General features: G+C 38.6%; 1 protein-coding gene across 24 annotated transcripts in view; it reads left to right on the top strand.

Annotated features, from left to right (window-relative positions):
* Nucleotides 1-19,568, top strand: part of Mast4 (microtubule associated serine/threonine kinase family member 4) — a 594,077-nt gene that overhangs the window by 349,684 nt on the left and 224,825 nt on the right. For 2 of the 24 annotated variants that reach the window (XM_087189612.1, XM_087189605.1), the window contains exon 1: nt 12,823-15,784. The exons of the other annotated variants lie outside the window; for them this stretch is intronic. In XM_087189612.1, coding sequence (XP_087045738.1) covers nt 15,738-15,784 — 47 coding nt within the window. In that variant the 5' untranslated portion in view covers nt 12,823-15,737. Of the gene's footprint in view, nt 1-12,822; nt 15,785-19,568 lie in introns of those variants that run through there. 24 annotated transcript variants of the gene reach the window in all.

Below are 19,568 nucleotides of genomic sequence, written 5' to 3'. Positions count from 1 at the left end.
AGACAATACCCATTTATTATCTTTGTAGATCAGAAGTCTAGATGGATAGGGCTCAGCAGGGATCCTCTTCCTGTCTCTCCTAGTTCTTGGCAGAATTCATTTTCTGTATGTGTAGAACTCATAGCAACTTCTATTACCTCTACAGTCAGCAGAAGTCCTTCTCTGCTGCTTCACCTCTTTGTAGGCACCTCCTCGGTCAGATCAAGGGCATCCAGGATAACCTTTCTGAGTTCAAGTTGATCAATTGATCAGTAACCTCATTGTGGGAGTGATAGCCCATCATTTCTCCAGGTTTCATAGTCCGCAAGGCTGGGGGATGATACCAGGGTGTAGGTCATAGGGCATCTTCTTGGAATTCTGCCTAATGCATCCGGAGCTTTCAGATTGAAATAAATGTTCACCTGTTGTTCAGGTTGTTGGATATGATGGTATGACTTTTGTTTTACAAATGAATAAAACTTAGACTCTCTCACTGACTTAAAGGGACAAAGAAAAAAGCTTGGAGACAAAAATCTTCAACTGAGTGAGAGTAATTTTTTCATGAACTCTCACAGGTTTCAAAGGAGTTCTTAAAAAGGAATTTGCAGGGGCCAGGAATTTAGCCCAGTGGTACCGCACCTGCCTCGCAAGCGCAAGGTCCTGAGTTTGATTCCTGGTACCAAAAAAAAAAAAAAAAGTAATTTGCATTCAGATTGATTGGTTATACCATATGAACGCATTTTCCCATGGAAGCTATATTCCAAACAGTGGGTTCCCAGTCTGCTCCCCTAAATCCAACTTAACACATAGTCTCAGGAAAACTGTCTTACAGTAATCCAGAACCTCACCGGCCCTAAGACTCAAACCCTATGGAAGTCACAGAAGCTGTGTGGCTTCCCCCTTCCCTATCTTTGTGTCTTCTGGAGGTCAAAGGGGTTCTGTCAGCATCCACTCCTGCTTTTGTAGGAAAAGCTTTCAGCATTGAGCATTGGAATCATATTTAGTTTATTCACAAGGTAGTTCAATTATACTGTTTACAGAATCTTATTACCTGCATTATTTTTTATAGATGAGCAGTTATCAAATTTTTAGATGATGCCTGCTAAATTTGCATAGTAGCTTATATGTTAAACAGCTGGACCTGCACTTTTATCCTTGAGTTCCTCTCATTATATTCTGCTACATATGTATGAAGAGATGGCATAGAAGGCTTATGTCACACCAATGCGTTAGGTAAAATAGTCTCAAAATAATACAGTCTGTATTTTTCTCTGCTTCCCATCTTGAGTTCTGTCATGTTCTCCCAGTCTTTAAAATGTGCTCAAGTAAAGAGGGAGGAACTTGAGCAACTCCATGGGAGTCCCCACCAAAAGAGGACCCACTGTCAAAGTGAAATGTTTGAAGAGAAGCATAGCAATATTCCTGACTGGAATACAGGCAGTCCTGTGTGTGAGGAAGGTCAGAGGGAAGGTGACTGAGAAGGAAAACACTGAGCAGAGGGAATATCTGCTTTTATTTATCTTTAACTGTTTTTGTTGGTTTGCTGTTGATTTTATGCTTCAGTGTTCTACTTTGTGACTTAGATGAAATTATTAGACCTCTCTGTGAATTTTAGGAATAAGGTATTGATGTTTGCCTAAATTTTACTTTCTTCTCATTCACTGCCTCAGGTAAAATAAATAAAAAAGTGAATTCTATTCCCTTTTGATCTTCATTTCAGTTTATTCAAAATGGATGGCTGACTGTCTTCAAAGGAGAGATGCGGGCATTGGATGTTTTATTCAGGATATTGCTGCTCTGCCCTTTTGTGCAGCTATTCAAATTGCTATGGAAGGGCCTGAAAGGTTGTCACAGACATTGCCAACAGTAAATGACAAGTGGTATGTGTGTGGTGAAGGTTCCAGGTATCCTGGAAATGTCTGTTGCAGCCTCTCTCTCATGGCAGTTTGTTTTCCATGCATGCTAATAGTTCAGTCTAAAACTTTTAGTCATAGAGATTCAAATCTTAAGTGTAATGTGTCGAGTAAAAATAATTTAGAATGCAATTATGAGTCGAGAACACATTAAAAAAAGCACACAGTAACTTTTAAAACAGATTATTTTTAATAATTCTGTACCTTTGGGACACATGGCATTCCTTTTTTATGCCCACCTCCTTTAGGAGGTCCACTTTGTTTTTCATTGGCTGCAGTGAAATCTTTTGAAGATCATTACCTTAGTGCCCCCTAATGAAATGTAAATAAAATGAATGATTACAGCTTGATTATGGGTCCAGTATTTATGCGGCTCCCGGTAACTTGCTGCATAAATTTCAGCATGTGAGTAAATTCTCTTAGGGACAGTCAATGTGAGAGTATTTTATTTTTCTTTCCTATTTTTTATGATGTACTAATTCTTTTCACCTCTGGATTCTTTATAGTTGTTTCTACCCTAGAAGAAGTAGTACCCTGGTAAATAAATATATTTTTTTTCTGGATGACTTTTATGGTCCCTGTTGGGTTTGGACCAGACCTGAGTTGCTGCCTGATGCTGACCTGTCAGAGGAACATTGAAATAAAGGAATACAGCTTTTCTTTCTTTTTTTTTTTTTTTTCCTAATGCCATATCTATTTCCCCCAAAGGAAAATGTGTCAGCATTTCTCTCTCCTGTCTTTTTATATAAAGCATGTCAGGTTTAAGTCTGTACTTTGTTAAAAATCACAAAGTAATGGGTTAACAGTATCTCTGCTTAGAGATTTCAAGTATTTTAAGTTTTCACCTTTGTCATCTAGACAGAGGAAGTTAGCCTTCCACTCAGTTTACTACTCAATACTACTTTTCCCTGCTGCCTCTTCTTTCTAGAATTGTTATGAGAGTGAAATATCTATAGAACAGTCTCTTCTTTGCTGTGATCCTTGCCCCACCTACAAAGCATTTCCTGTGGCAAGACATAGAATAACCCTGGAAGCCTGTGCATTTTCACAAAGCCTGTTTGGGCAGCATACTCTGGATTCCATGGGAAAAAGAAGTTGAATTTTAATTAGATTTGAGATGACAGGTACATTGCAGTTCTTAATGATGAGTCTCAAGAATTCCTCTTTTGTAGATCTAGTAGTTTGAGATGGAAGGGGGGCGCATGGGAGTACAATTGGGTAAAGATACATTAATGCTTATTCACTTATCTCTTGTGGCCTGGAGGCTTTTTAAAAATCGAGTTTCCCTTCCTTGCAGAATACAAAGGAAAATAGAGTATCTGCATGACAAGATTCTCCTAGAAAGCTGTCAGTCCTTCGTATGCATGAGCCAAGTATCATAGGTCTTACTTCATCCCGAGTAGCATGTTAGTGAAAAAGGTGATTAGTGATGAAAGAAACTGTAGACTCATGAGACCTGAAGTTAAGCATGCTGGGGACTGAGTAGCCCTCAGGCTGAGCAGATGGAACAGGAAGAGTGAAGATGAGAATCCATGTTGTGTTCTGAACAGAATCTCCTGTTATGGAACCAAAGACCAAGTTCTGTTGGAGCATGGTAGGGAATATGCACAACCTCACTCCAGAGCTTAGGTGATGTGGGAAAGGATGTGTAATCAGTGCTATGAAGGAAAAACTGCAGAATGTTGTAGAAAAAGGAAAATGTGGGTCTCTAGCACAAGTCAAGGAAGACCTTTTTTAGACTATTAAAGTTGAGGTATATATTTTAATTTGATGAAGTAGAGGAAAAGCCTTTTTTTCTAAGATAAAATCAGGAGTGATTTATTTAATTATAGACCCTTCCTGTTAGTTAAACTCATATGTGTGTGTGTGTGTGTGTGTATGACCAAAGAATAAACAAAAAATTAAAATGTAGACTAATTTAAGATGTGTCAAGTGTTTATAATCATAATCCATGTTAGAGGGAAGAGTGTGAGTATTAAGGACAGGCAACAAATCTCATAGTAAAATGGTTGAAGATGGAAATGATAGGGGCTGGGAACAAACACACCGCTAGACGATGAAGATGGTTATTTCTGAAATAGAAGAGTGAGATCCAAGTTCAAGCTCTGATCACTAAACACTGAGTGAGACCTATGTGGAAGGGAATGTTTCAGAAGTGAGTAAGGTGCGCTGTCAGGCCTCCAAAACTGCATAGTTTATTTTAGAAGCAGAAATGTTATCCGTCAACAATCCTGACAAACATAAACGTTCTATAAACATTCTAAGAGGCGCTTGTCTCTCCCCCTCTCTCCCTGCCTCTCTCCTTCGTCTTTCTTTCTCTCCCCTCCCTTCCTTCCTCCTTCCTACCCTTCTGTATCTCTTTCTTTCTCGTTACTTTCTTCCTTGCTTGCTGGAGGCAGAACAGGTATATTAGCTGTGTTTTCAGTATTAAGCATGTAAAAATAAAGTTAATGGATTTATTACAGAATGTACAGTGAATCTTTCCACCCCACCTAAATACTTAGAGAAGTTTCATTGATTGATCCTTTCTTAGGCTACAGAAAGCAATCTCAGTAAATTATCTAAAGCACACTGTTTTTTGACATTTGCTGAATATTTTTTAAAATTACAAAGGCATGTGGATGGGGACATGCATAGAAAGAGATATATGAGCTCCTATGCCCTCTCTAGGTGCACCATTCTCTAGGAATCTCCACGCCAAAGCATGCTAATGAGAATTCTCCTGTCTTCCTAGCTGGGTGACCTTGGTCAAGTTAATTAATACTTCTAGATCTGCTTCCTCCTTTGTAAAATGGATATAATACTGTCAGTGGATTAAAGTATCTGAAATTGAGACATAAGTGCTAAATGTTAGGGATCGCTTCTTATATAAATACTAGAAATTAACAATGTTAAAAATGTTTCAAAAGGTTAGAAATAACAGGAATTTAGCAAGACCCTATCTCAAAATAAAAATTTTAAAAGTGCTGGGGACATAGCTCTGTGCAAAGGTCCTGGGTTTGATCCTTAATCTCACACAAAAAGAAAAAGTCCATTGACAGAGATTTGAAATTATCACACCCAAAACAGTATGTAGTTCTGTATACAATGCTTGGACTAGCGTTTTCTCTGTGCCTGTCACAAAATGCCTAAAGTCCAAGTAGATATGGCAAGCATGAAGTTAATATTGGGTTTTTCTTTTTTTAAATTTACCTGTTTTTTAAGACAAATAAATGTGGCCCAACTTATCCATCACTCCTTGCCTCTCTCCGTCACTCTCTTTCTTCCCTCAGAATATACCCAATAAAAATTTTTAGATAAAATTCTGTTTTCAGGCAATTTTATGATAAAACTAGGAAATACTGATTTTTATTGTTTTCAGTATTTGACACATAGTAGGTGATCAATAAGTGTTTGCCAAAGGAATGAAGCTTACCCAACAGGAAATATAAAGAAATGACATTTGCCTCCCCATGGCTATCCTAGTCTCCAATCATCAAAGAATTACATATGGACAGGTCATTTCTTACAGGTTTTTAGTTCATCATAGCATTTTATAACTAAAGAGTTGAGCTTAATTTGGAATAATGCAAGATATGGTAGGGAAGAAGTTTCAGAAAGATGAAGCTTTTTGAAAGAGCGTAGCTCTTCATTGATAATACAAACATTTGTGTCCCCCCTTTACACATTGTCTTCCCCACTTTATTTTTTTATTTTTTTATTTTGGTATCAGGGATCGAACTCAGGACCTTGTGCTTGCAAGGCAGGCGGCGAAACCACTGAGCTAAATCCCCGGCCCTTTCCCCACTTTAAAATCAAATGTCTGCAAACATTACTGAGATTATTTGCATAAGGGTAGGTCTGTGGCACATGGGCTTCCCTGCTCACTGGTAACCTACCGGATAGGTGACTCAGGTGTGGAGTATTCAGAGCTTCCCACAGAGGATGCAGTTTTCTGTGCATGGACAGCAAGGGTGGACAAATGACACTCCACCTTCAGCAGCCAACCTGAGTCCTGCAGTGGAGGAATCTTGCACTTATTCTTAGTAAAAGTCTCGCAGGGAATCAGTGTTGAAAAATACTTTCTTGGAGTAATTTGGAACTTCACAATTTAAAAATGTTAAAATGGTTTATAAGCCAGGTGTGGTGGTGCACTCCCATAATCCCAGAACTTGGGAGGCTGAGGCAGGAGCATAGCCATGAGTTGAAGGCCAGCCTAGGCTATGTAGTGAGACCCTGACTCCACCCACTCAATGGCTTATAATGGATCAGATACATGTACCAAGTCATCCCAAAGATGGAAAATACATTCCACACTCCAGTAATCTGTCAGAGCAAGAGGTGACCATAGTGTTGCTGAGTATGGAAGCAAAGGAGTTTCTTTATAACCTCTAGAACAGTGAGGGAGAAGCTTTTAGAGCTCTCAGTGGTAACAAACAACCCTCTGTGGCACCATAGGCATGCCATAGGTTCGCCACCACTGCTCTAGAGGGTGCTTGGTAGTTTGTGAAGCCTCTTCAGAAGCTCTGTGTTATCCTGTTTAATGTACCTCTCTGTTTGCCACTGTTGGCATTCAGAGTTCCTCCGTGTGTACAGTACAGAAGTACCTCACTCAGTTCATGCATTTAATTCTTTGCATGATTCTGGTTGCAGAATTCGTTCCATGATTCTGGTGGCAACCGAATTGCAGGCAGTCAGAATCGTGGGATGAATTCTGTGACCAGAGGGAGCACTGTACTTCCAGCTAACTTTCTGATTTACGTATGTGATATATGTCTGGCTTTATACAATGTTTTTTTTTTTTTTTTTTGGTACCAGGGATCAAACTCAGAACCTTGCACTTGTGAGATAGGCACAGTGCCACTGAGCTAAATCCCTGGCCCTATACAATGTTTTAAAAATGCTACTAAGGGAGCCGGGGATTTAGCTCAGTGGTTTCACCGCCTGCTGCACAAGCGCAAGGACCCAAGTTTGATCCCCAGTACCCCCCCCCTAAAAAAATGCTACTAAGAATAACTTTCAGGTGTAAATTTAATATGTTGGATGCATTGCTTAGGAAAGTGCTACTGGAATCACACAAACTCATTGACCATACTACAACCTAGAAAAGTGGAAAGAATGCAGTAGTTGAAGTAAATAAAAATTTAATTAAAGTCCTAGCTCAACTACAACTTATGATATAGAGCAAGGAGTTAATAATTTTGGTCAGAGATAACTCATGACATTATCTCATTTATTTTCTTTAGCATTCTATATTTTCTCTATATCTAGGTTCTGTATTTTCCATAGGTTTGTCTTTTTATTCTCATTGCCTTAGTACTAATTTAATTTACTTTTCCATTTGGTTTCATTTGCTGGTTTAACAAGTAGCTGTTGAGTACTGTATATATGTATTATTATATATTGCTTCAAATTTTGGGTAAAATGATACTGTATGTAAAGAACTCTTTAAAGAGTGAGTATGTTTGAGGAGTATCTGCAAGCTATAAAACCTCTAGATTCTTTGCTTTTTATGAGAGATGCAGCTTGAGACTGAGGAATCCTTAAATTCACAAGCTTGGGGGATTTTTTATAAACTGGACATATTCGTGTAACCAGCACTTATCTGAAGAAAAAAAGATATTAATTGTCCATTAGATGCCCCTACAGCACTTCCCATTGCCACCTCTCCCTGGCCACTCCGCCCTTCTCTGCCTTCACTTCTCTGCCTTCTGACTTAGGTTGGCTATGCTTGAAATTGAACAGAGTCACAGGACAGTACCCCCTTCAAGTTTGTGGTAAAATATACGTAGCATAAATTTCCATCTTAACCATTTTTTAGCTTTTGTATATTTTAAACTAAAAATAGATTTATTGAATAAATGGCTTCAGTCTCTGGTACATATGTGTCTCAGTTATGTTTTGCTTCATAACAGATCACCCTGATATATAGTGGGTCCAGTCAACAGCAATCCACTTTTTAAAAGTTTATTTATTTTACCATGTTTAAATTTGCAATTCTGTAACATTAAGTATAGTCTTGCAGCCATCATCACTATCTCTAGAACTTTTCATTGTCCCCAGTTGAGACTCTGTACCATCAAACACTAACTTATTATTCCTTCCTCCAGCCTGTGACAATAGGCTTTCATTTTATTTCCTGTCTCTGTGAATCTGACAACTCTAGATACTGCAGATAAGTGGAATCATGTGGTATTTTTTCCTTTTAGCATAATGTCTTCGTGATTCATCTCTTTGTGGCATATCTCAGAATTTCCTTCCCTTTTAAGCCTGAATAACATTCCTTTCTGTAGAGGACTTCACATTTGTTCATCTGTGTATCCACTGATAGACACCTGCTTTGCTCTGCCCTTAGCTATTGTGAATAATGCTACTGTGAACACTGGGTGTACATGTATCTGCTCGAGTCTCTGCTTTCGTTTCTTGTGGGTATAGGACTAGAAGTGGGATTGCTGGATCATGAGGACTCACCATACCCTTTCCGTGGTGGTGCACGGTATCACGTCCCTACAGGTATTTACCCTTTGTCTTACTGGTCATTGTGTTGGTAGGACTTGTCCACATCACTGCACATAGTTATGGATCATGCAGTCTCACAGCTCTGTGGCAGTGCATTGCATGAATGTGCCATGATGCCTCTGGCCACTTTACTGTTGATAGGCATTGAGTAATTTCTACTTTGAGGCTATTGCAAACAGTGCTGGTTTTGTAGGGCATTTAAAAATTAGTTTTTAAGGTTCTTTCTCTTTGTTGTTTTCTTACATTAGGGGAAGAAAATTATGAAATTGAAGATGTTATTTGTACAACTCACGGAACTTTCTGATTTCATCACTTGGTACCCTTATTGTCACAAGTGACAGTATACCACACTCACATAAGCCTAGAAGAAGGGACTCATTTGATCGCATAATTGGAACGTTTAGCCCTCCAATTTCAGATGGCTTGATAACTTGACTCAAACAATTTAATTGACACCCGGTTCTGCTCTTGTCTGTTTTCGATCTTCTCTTCTAGTTATTGTAGGTACCATTGGTAGTCACAAGACAACTAAAGATATGTAATCTCTCAGCCTCAAATAGCAGGAAAAGATCTCTTTTGTCAAGATCTTGCCTCTTGTCAGGAGTGTTGGCACACACCTGTAATCTCAGCACTTGGGAGGCAGAGGCTGGAGGATCTCTGTGAGTTCAAGGCCAGCCTGGACTACATAGTGAGTTCAAGGCCAGCCTCAACCGCATAGCCAGGGGCTGTCTCAAAAGAAAAAAAAAAATCTTGCCTCTAGCCTAACTTGAGTCTGCACGGTCTGCACATCCCCAAAACAATCACTGTGATTGGGGAATGGATTATGCTGCTCAAATTAGTCAGAAGCTTATGCATGGAGTAAGTGTTCCCCATAGCCAGGCAGCTGGAGGAGATGAGAGGTATCCCCAAAGCCAGACCGGAGTACAGTTGTTAGAAGAATGGAGAGAAGTCACTACGCCTCTGTGTTCAGGGGGTTTCTGTGGGGGCCGGGGTCAATATAATCCAGGATCGCTAATGCTCTTGGTCTTTAGCTGGTGAGAAAAAGAAGGGGAAAAAACCCCCTTTAATTACAGGGCTATTGAGCAGTATAAAGTTTCACTACAGAGTAAAAAGTGAAACAAAGAGTGGCCTTACACCAGCTGGGAACTTGGGGTAAAAGGCAGCCCAGCTGCTCTCAGTGAGGAAGTATCCTGATCCACTGAACGTGGGGGCCTGTGGTTGAGAACGTATCGCTGTGAAGAGGAGCTGGGGCATGCTTAATCCCCCCTTCATTTTCAAGTACTAGTCTGCACGTTCCTTTATATTTTATTTACTTGTTTTTCTATTTTCTTTCTGTTTATAAAGCTTTCAATTCATGTTGATCGTGAGAAAGATACTGTTGCAAGGGAGGGAAAAAAATCACCAAATCTTAAAGAAATGGAAACAGTTCACTTCTTGCCCATTTTTAAAACGCTACTGTGTCTGGCTGAATATGGTAGATAAAAAGCCAAGGGAAATGAGAGGATGTTTCAATAACTTGAATACAGTAAAATTCAGAGATACAGCGAGGAATTACTAGTATCTCTGGCAGCTAATCTTCCTTCTCTTTCACATTAATTTTTATTCTTATCAAAATACAATGCACATATAGAATTTTAAAATTAAATAATGCTACCAGGCTTATGAAATCCTGCATCCTGCCCCCACCCCTGCTTCCCTTGGAGATCTTTATTAATGATCTTCACATCTCAATACATTTAGGTTGCTCTTTCTTATTTCCTATTTCATACTTTATATATTGGTTTCATTTTGGTACATGACCACTTAATTCTTAGACTTCTTTATCTCATACCACCTTATTTTGCCATTCTTGATTTCTTAGAATAGTGATAGCACTATTATAGTTTGTTGTTAAATCAATATTCAGTGTTTATATTATTCCAGTTATGTATGTCTTAGTTTTTTTATTTCTTCTGTAACAAATTACCATAAAGGTAGTCTTAATAATATAATTTTTTATCTTGCAATTCTGGGGATCAGAAATCTGATGTGGCTCTTAAGGGGCTAGAATTAAAAGTTAGCTCCTCTCTGAAGGCCCTGTGGGAGAATGTACACCTGCTGCTTTAAAGCTTCTAGATGCTGTCCTTTATCCTGGTCCTTGGTCATCCCAACCCCTGCCTCTGCCACATGTGCTAATAACATTCGTGTGACTCTTACTGGATTGTGCAAGTGGTAGAAGAAGAGAACACACATATCCACCGTCCTTGCAAGTTTTATCAGTGCTCCTCTTTGAGGAATATATAGATAATTGAATATTCAAGCAGAGTGAGGGTTGCATTCACTCTTGGCTTCCTGTTTGTATATTTCTGTAGAAGCCCACATATAGGGAGGAAAAGGAAAATATTGAATGGGGAGATCTGTCTCTTAGATTCCATCGGAGAGGGGAAGTCCCTCAGGTCTAAATCCCATGTGCTCTTGTGCCTCAGGCACGCGGACCTGATGTCACTCTCGAGACAGCCTCTTTAGCTCTGGCCTCAAAGCAACTGTGGAGCTCATTTTGCACCTACTTCAGATCATCTCACTTTGCAGAATTTCATATCTAGGTTTCTGTTCGTGTATGGCATGGAGACCTTGGTAATTAGGTTTCTGTGACTTAAAGATGCTTCTGGGGCTCTCACTATAAAAAGGCATTTCCCCATGAAAACAGGACAAAAGTCTACATACACACTGTTCCTATTCTTTCTCTGAGTTTAATGAAATCAGAATCAGATTGCTTAAAAGTGTTTAAAACTGGTCATTGTTGCTGAGTGCCCTGCAGAAATTGATCCTTGTCTTAGAGCAGGGTTTTCTATATCAACACTATTGTTTTGGGTCTGGATAGTGCTCTGGGATGAGGGATCTGCACTGCAGGATGTGTAGCAGTACACTGGGCTCTCCCCACTAGATACCAGTAGCATCAGTCCCCCTGTCCTGCCACAAGATGTGAAACCAAAAATCTCTCCAGATACAACCTGGATTGGAAGCCCGCTGCTGGGGAATACATGGAAAGACCCAGCCTTAAGCCTTGGCTCTTTGTTGGCATCGTCAGTATAGCGGTTGGTCTGCCTTTGCTATAGCAACAGAAGACTCTGTGACTTCAGCCTTGTGGTGTGTGTGTCTTCTCAGTCATTCTGGGTAGTCTCCATCAATGACTTCTCCACCCATCCCCACCAAAAACATGTAGTACTTCTCGAATGTGACCTTGGGCTTCTCTTCTGTGCACATGTGCCTTCATGGAACCTACACCCTTGTAGGGGAAGACAGATAATAAATAAATATAAAATATATCAGACAATGATAAGTGCTAAGGAGAAACCACATCTAGGTGGGGAGAAAGAAACACTAAGTTTGGAAATCGTGTATTTGCAAATAAGGTGGTCAGGAAAGTTGTAAAGGGAGTTCAAGAGCAGGACATTTGGACATCTCAGCAGAGATGAGTTCCAAGTAGTAGGAGCATGTGTTTGTCAGCTTTCTCTCTCTGTGACAAATTGAGAAATTCAACAGAAGAAAGGTTTATTCAGGTTCATGGGTTCAAAGGTTTCAGTCCATGGGTTTGTTGTTTGGGGGCCTGTGGAGAGCAGAACACCATGGGAAGGAGCACTTGCTAGAGCAGTGCTGCTTGGAGGGAAGCCAGGAAACAGAGAAAGAGGAGAGGCCAGGATCCCAATATCCCATGTAAGGGTATGTGCCCAATGACCTAACTTTCTTCCTCTAGGCCCCACCTCTTAGAGTTTCTACCATATTCCAGCACCCCGTTCCACTGGTTAGAATCCTTTAACACATGACTCCTTGAGAAATGTTTCAGGACCAAACCATAACAGAGCAGTAAGTGCAAAAGGGCCTGAGACCAGATTGTGTTTGGGATATGTGAAGAAAATGAGGGATATGGGGGGAGGGAGACAGTCAGGAATGAGTGTATGACAATCATGTGAAGCTTTGTAGGCTTGGTGAGACTCTAATTTTTGTTAGATAAAATTTCAAGCATATCCTAAAGTAGAATAGTATAATGAATCCTTATCTACTAGTGATCCAAGCTTAATAAATAATAAATAAATAAATAATAAATAGTAACCCTCAGTCAGTTTTATTTTATTTAATTATTTATTGGTACCGGGGATTGAACTCAGGACCTTGTGCTTGGCGTGCAGGTGTGGCACCACTGAGCTGCACCTCTGGCCCCCCAGTTTTATTTTATATACCTTAACTTTTCCTCTCCAGTTTTTAAAGCAAAACTTACATATATTATTTTATCTATGAATATTTTTTGTATATTTTAAAAGACAAAGATGTTCATTATTTAATATTATACTTAAAATAGCTGATAAATTTCATCAGATATCCATATATATTTTTAATACCTTTTAAGGTGCCAAATATATATGTGTAATATCCACTTTATACTGGTTATTTTTTAAATATCTTATTGTTTATAGTTTATTTGGTACCATGACCCACAAAAAGTTCCTGTGTTGTAGTTGTTATGTCTCTTAAGTCTACTGTATTTTATCTTTAGATTTCTCTTTCATCTCTTTTTTCCCCTGCTGAAAATTTTTAGAAAACTATTCATTTGTTCTGACTTTCACATCTAGCTTTTGCCAGCTACATTTCTGTGATGTTGTTTAATGTGTTCTTGAGCCCTGTACTTTCTGTAAATTGATATTTTGATGTAGAGACTTGGTTATATACAGGGGTGCTGTGACTTTTTGGAAAGACTAATTCATGTGTCAACTTCGAGGCACAATGTGGAGTGCCATTTCTTTGTGGTGTCAGGAGTCATCAATGATCATAGCCCAGATCTGTGGGAATATTATGGTGTGAAAAGTGGTGAGCTGCTGTGTCTGCCGTCCCTTCTGTATTCACCATTTGGAACACTCGCATAAGGAACATCATGTCCCCATGTAGGAGGAGTTCATCATGGTGAATGCTTGATCCTTTATCAGTTTTCTAGTGAGATGGTTCTCTGTCATCCTCCAAATATGATCCTCACTGGCTTCCTTCCTTCCATTCTTGAACTAAAGATTTCAAACATTCGATGTATATTAGTACATTTTTTTTTAGTACATTGTTATTGTCCCTATTGATACTTGGTTATCCAATTATGGGCCAAGTGTGCTAAGTTTTTGGTTCATGCAATGAGCAAGAGGGAAGTGGCTGGAGGGTTTTGACAAAAAGAATGACATATTCCAGATGAAATCACTCTGAAATTTATGTGGCCCACAAAGTGAAGAGTGTCCTTGAGAAGTAGTGGGAGATCAGTTAAGAAGAAAGTAATTTAGCTGAGATACAATGTATGTATCTTGGGTCAGGGGCTTGGGGGCTGGGATGGTAAATTTGCTTTTGGATATGTTAAATTAGGGGTATTAAAAGGAAGTCCAAGTGAAGATGTTCTCTAGTCCATTGACAATATGGAACTGCAATTTCCATTAAGAAGATCTGTGCATAGAAGTCTATTGCATTATATTCTAATGTGTTTCTTGAGATGGAGCTCTCCCTTGAAAGATTAAGGAATGTGACATTTTTAGCTTTATTTTTGGTGTAGACACTGATGCTTTTTTCTTTTTCTTTTTTTTTTTTTGTCATACCTGGCTTCTAACACTCTTTATTTGAAACCTTCCCTAACTTTTCCTAGGTTGATCCCTCATACTTTTTGTTCCATAATATCTTTATTACATTTTCTTTTTGTGCTTTTTAATATTGAATCACAATTATTTTTTACATTTCTGTCTACCTCCCTATGAAGGCAATAACTATCCAGTGACAGTATTTTCAATAGGGCTGTTGCCTCTGAAAAGGAGGGTTGGTTGGTTCTGTGAGCCCACAAATAATCAGCGGTTGATAACTAGTGAACCTTAACAGATAGCATAGAGCAAGTTGGTCCATAAGGGTTTAGGAAAGGCTTCCAGGAATATCACAGAAACCTTCCGTGTCCCATGGACCCCTTTCAAAGTTAGAAATAGCCCTGTAGAAGTGAACAGAAGTGAAGGAGATGCCATGAAAAGGAGAAAAATAGGGTTGAAATAGCCAAGGCCAGGTGCAGGCTTGGAAAAGTGGGAAGCAGGATGCATTTCAGCCTCCCTTTCCTTCTTTGAATAGCTCTGTTGCCCCAGGTATCCCTGTCCGTGAAGGCCTCAGGACTAGGCACTAACACATCAGGATTGAATCCTGGCTCTACCATTAACTGTGTGTCCTCTATCTCTTTATCTGTGAAAAGATGGGGTTTGACTTCATAACTTTTGGAGTCTAACTATATAAACATTACCTTCTCACCCAATTTGTGTGTGTTTGTGTGTGTGTGTCTCCTTATAGTGCTTGAAAATTAGGATTCTCAATTGTTTCAGTGTTTCTTTTTGACAAACTGGTGGCTGCCAAATTTTGATATGTTTTAAAATGCATCAGAGGAAGTGAGTCATACGTTCTTCATACACAACAATGGAAGTACTCTTAGTTCCAAGTTATGAATACTGTGAAAAATTATGTCCTTTGAATAAATACAGGATGAAACTTTCAGGCTTTCAAGCTGTATGCTATCTCTTTCCTCCCTAATTCATATTACACTACTTTTGTAAAGTATGGAGCACTGAGATATTCTTAAAGATCAGCTTTTCAAAAATAAAAATATAAGTTCCTATCATTTTTATTTCTAGTTGGTATTTTCCCATCATAGGGTTTTGCCTGTTCAACAAATCTTTGCCTCAAAACAGAGTTCAACTTACCCTAAATTAACATGGTTAGCTTGTTCCCCTCTCTGACGATTGCCATATATAGAAAAAAAATCTAATTATTTTCACTTGGCACCATTCCTCATCTCCTGTGGAATATGAGTGATTTTGTTAACTCCAAGGGGGAAAATAAGCGCAGCTTCTTGGAGCGGCCAAATTCTGTTCCATAGTATCACAGAAGGGAGGGGGATAGTTGATATTTGAGGAAATAAACTCTTTTAAGTACTATACTTTTGCTTTGTTTTGTGCCGCCCCCTCTAAAAAAGGACTCACCATTTCATTGAGGTGAAAAGTGGGTCTGTGAGTAGAGCGACTTTCTTAAAAAAAAAAAAAAAAAGAGAGAAACCAATTACTTGATATGCAGAGCTGCAAGCCTCGTTCCCTTAACTAAATCAGTGCAGTGTGCACTGGCGTTAACCTGAGGAGAGCCGCTGACAGCTCTTGATTACGCTAGAGGTGGAAGGACCCAAACTTGCAGAATCCCCCTCCCCCTCCAGAGGTTGGTAGTCCAGTCCTTTAGAGAGGTTCGTTTTGGCTCTCTGTCATCACCGGGACGCTGGCAGGGGACGTGTGTCATGGTTACAATAGAGTGTGCTAACATACAACAACCATGAAAGCCCAGCGGGAAAGGCTACAGATTCCGGGGCTGACCTTGGAGTAAGTATTGTCTGTCTTTAATATTTTAATGCTTTCTGCATGGCACTCGTTTTCCTGCGACCAATAGCTATTTAGCATTTGTTTGTACTGACAGCCTCACAGTACTGCAGTGTGAGGTGGCGAAACATGTCTTAAATGCATGGCATTTGGTTTCAGCTGATGTGGAAACCCAGACCCAGCATTTTGTATTGCAGGCAGAGGAAATGCACTGCTGCATATTTAAAGTTACTAAACCTCAGTTCTGGAAACATCTTAACAGCTCATTGTGAAAGAATGTATCAGTAGGCCTGGTGTAAATGTCTTTTTCTCCTCTCTGTTTGTTTATCCTTATGCTGCCTGTTTCTAAAGAAAGGCCTCTGTCTGCATTGAATAATAGAAAACATTACAATGGATTAGAGTGCAAGAGAAGGGTTATTTGTGACAGTCATTAGATGTGATTCATGTTTTATCAGTGCAACAGAATATTAATGAACTGGAGTGCATTTAGAATCCTCTCTGCAGTCTCCAGCCACTGCATGCAATGTGTTTACCTAGTTGAGCTCAGTGTTTGCCTAGCAGCTTTTTTTTTTTTTTTTTTTTAACCCATTAACTCATCTTACTGCCTTCTGGTTTGATGTAGCTACGTGAAAATGTCCACAGCCAATTTGTGGCACAGAAGTTAGACATCTGTGAGGCAGGAAGTGTCAGCAAATTTTTTATTTTAAATCTGTTAGTCAAAGATGCAGAAGCTATGAGTTGGTCTGTGCTGGTACTTAAAATAATAAACAAAAAAATATAAATCTGTTAGAAAAATATAAATACCCTTTTCTCATTTATAGCACAGATAAGAAACTGTAGTTTCGTGAAATCTTTATACTGTAGTCCAAAAAATCTCATACTGCACTATCTCCAGGCAGAGGCTGCAGGAGAATTGTGCCCAGTTCTGAGAATTCATTCTTCTTCTCAAATTATAAAACTACGTCATACAAGAGAAATTGTTTCCTCGATTAATAAATTGATAAATGCATAGAGCTCTGAAGTGAATACTTTTAAAATCAATCCTTGCTCTAAAATTGTGCACTGATTTTATACAAATGAGGAACTCCCTTATAAAAAGTTAGAGCGATCTTCTGAGCTTCTTGCTAGTTGTGCCACTTGTCAGAGGTACAGACTATTTACCCATTGCTCTGATTGTTTCCCATTTCCACCCCACCCCAGCATTCCACCTTGGTGTCCACATGGAATGTTTCAGTAATCTACATTCATCCTCTTTTCTCTCCTCCTTTCCCTCCCACTCTCTAGCTCTCTGAAGAGGCACAAAGCTATCCAGAGCTCAGGGCTTAACCTATAGCTTGGTTTTTGCCATTGGGGTTTAGCTGTGCTGCTTTTGTGTTATTTTCTTCAGACTTAGTAGATATCGTTTCATATTAAGCCTTTTCTTCCTTTCTTTCATTTTTAGTATCTTACCCACGTTAACAGGAGACGCTTCAAAGTAACTTCTAAAATACAAACTCAGTTGTACCAAATGTTCCATTTTATAATTTGTAAAGCTGAGTTCTGCCACTTGTTTTATGACTTTGCTAATGATGACACACGAGACATAGGAGTCAGCTGAACAGAGGGGGTTCTTTAGATTTTAATTTGGTATCAGACCACCCCCTACCTTGTCTAGCCTTTACCTTGGTAAATGTTACTGTTCCTTAAAATAGATTATTCTTTTCACCTGAGGAGCTTAAATAGAAGAGAGGATTATTCTTAAATGTCATTGAGTATTAGCATGTAATTTCCTTTGAAAATTTTGTTTACTTTGAAATGTAAAATTACTCTTAAGTAGACATAGCTAATTTTACATTCATTCTTGGAAAAAGCTAGTCTTTGAGTAATTTCAGCTTCTAACCACTGTGGAGAAATGTTATAATGAAAACTCTAATCACTGATTTTTATTAGGAGCAGATTTATCATATATAATTTTACTTATTAAGGGTCTTTATGGATTCAGTGTCTAAAATAGCTTTTGGTTCTCTCAGACATAATTTTTCTTTCAGGAAAGTTTATTATACACATACTATACCTATGGAGTATCACATGAACATATTTTATGACTTAATAATATGAGACAATTTCTGATTCTTGTTTCAGAAACAGAAATCTTAGATGTGAGATACCAAATAAATATTTCTGAAATTAGTGAGTGATTAATCGATACAGAAATTTATGATCTCTGGATATCCTATGCCTGACTTTCCAATTCCTGAGAAAGAAGATAGATTTTTTTTCCTTTCTTAATACAGTGTAAGTATAGAATCGGCTCACAAATACTTCATAGTACACATCATATGTTTCCTTTTGGAGACAAGGAGTGGCATCAGTGCCTGTGCATGCCTATTTTAGGGCCAGAAGGGATAGATAAGGCTGTACAGTCCTAGATAAAATGACAGATGTGTCAGTGGACATTCCTGAGGTCTTTCCAATGAGCTGCTAAGTTCCAGTACAGGGTGGTTAAGAGCAGCAGCTTTTTATTGTGTTTTGAATGCATATGGAGACCAGTGCCTTAGTTTACCAAGGGCTGGGACCAAACAATAGAATGGCCTTAGGAGTTACTAAAACTTTATCAAAATGCTTTGTTAAATAAAGTGAAGTACTTTGAGCAATAGTAATATATTTCAGTTTTTAAAACAAACAGAGCCAACTCTCAATTATCCATACAATGGGGAATAAGGTTAGCACAAAGATGTTCCAAAGAATTGTAAACCTATATTTTGTTTTGACCACTGTTGCTAATGAAAGATAGCAACCAGCTGGAAAAAGACCCTGTGTATCTCTATTCCAGGACCCCCTTTTCTAAGGTAGGAAAATATGAATGTGGTGTAAAGCACTGTCCATGGAAAGGAAGAATGTTCTTTAGGAAACAGTAGTGTCTGTTACTTCAGCCTTAGAGGGGGCATAATACGTAATTTTTTTGGTACCAGGGATCAAACTGAGGACTTTGCACTTGCCAGGCAGGTCCAGTGCCACTGAGCTAAATCCCCAGCCCCACAACACATACTTTTAAGTTTATTTTGTCCTATAAAAATAGATGAGAATTGACTAGTATCGATCGCCTTTATATTTTGATAGCTCTATTGCCAAAATTCTTATAAGATATCTAATTTAAATTTTGTTACCTTCTTATCAGAGAAGAGGCACTGAATCAAAAGAAAAAATGATGAATGGACTCTGTTCCACTATCTGTGATGAATGAGAGTTGGCTGCTGAATACACTTGGTGATTTGGACGCATTGGTGTGGGGTGGAGGGTTATTACAGTGGTCCATGGATAATTGTATTTCAAAAAAAAACTCTCTGGAAAGTTGAGTAATATGTAGCTACATGAAAGAATTTCTAAAGTTATTTATTATGAATATAAGCATAAGAAGCCTTTTTTATCATTGCTCTTGAGGATTAAAAAAAAGGATATTGAGTTTTTGTTATAATGAAGACTTGCTTTTGCTGCAAAGTACTTAAAAACATACCTATTTTATATGAAAATGTTAGTTTCTTTGCTTTTTAAAAACTACAGTATTTAACCTGCATTTTTATTTGCATGATCTAATAACTTCTTCCCTTTAGTTCTGCTGCAGATTTGCCAATGATCCTTAATCTGGGAGAGAGTTTACTCAATATAAAATGGCACTGGATTTTCTTTGATGTAAAAATCACATGTTGATGATACCTGCCAAGTTGCTTTGTACAAAGAAAAGGTTCAAATACAAATGGCAGCTGTAGTTTTTAAAATGTAAATTTCAGCAGGAAGCCTTTTGCTTATT

Source organism: Heterocephalus glaber, unplaced genomic scaffold, assembly GCF_053883595.1.
Source record: "Heterocephalus glaber isolate CG9 unplaced genomic scaffold, H.glaber_assembly_v1.0 deba00001543, whole genome shotgun sequence".
NCBI lineage: Eukaryota > Metazoa > Chordata > Mammalia > Rodentia > Bathyergidae > Heterocephalus > Heterocephalus glaber.
The sequence above is the reverse complement of the archived record's forward strand: the minus strand, read 5'-3'. Positions and strand labels throughout refer to the sequence as shown.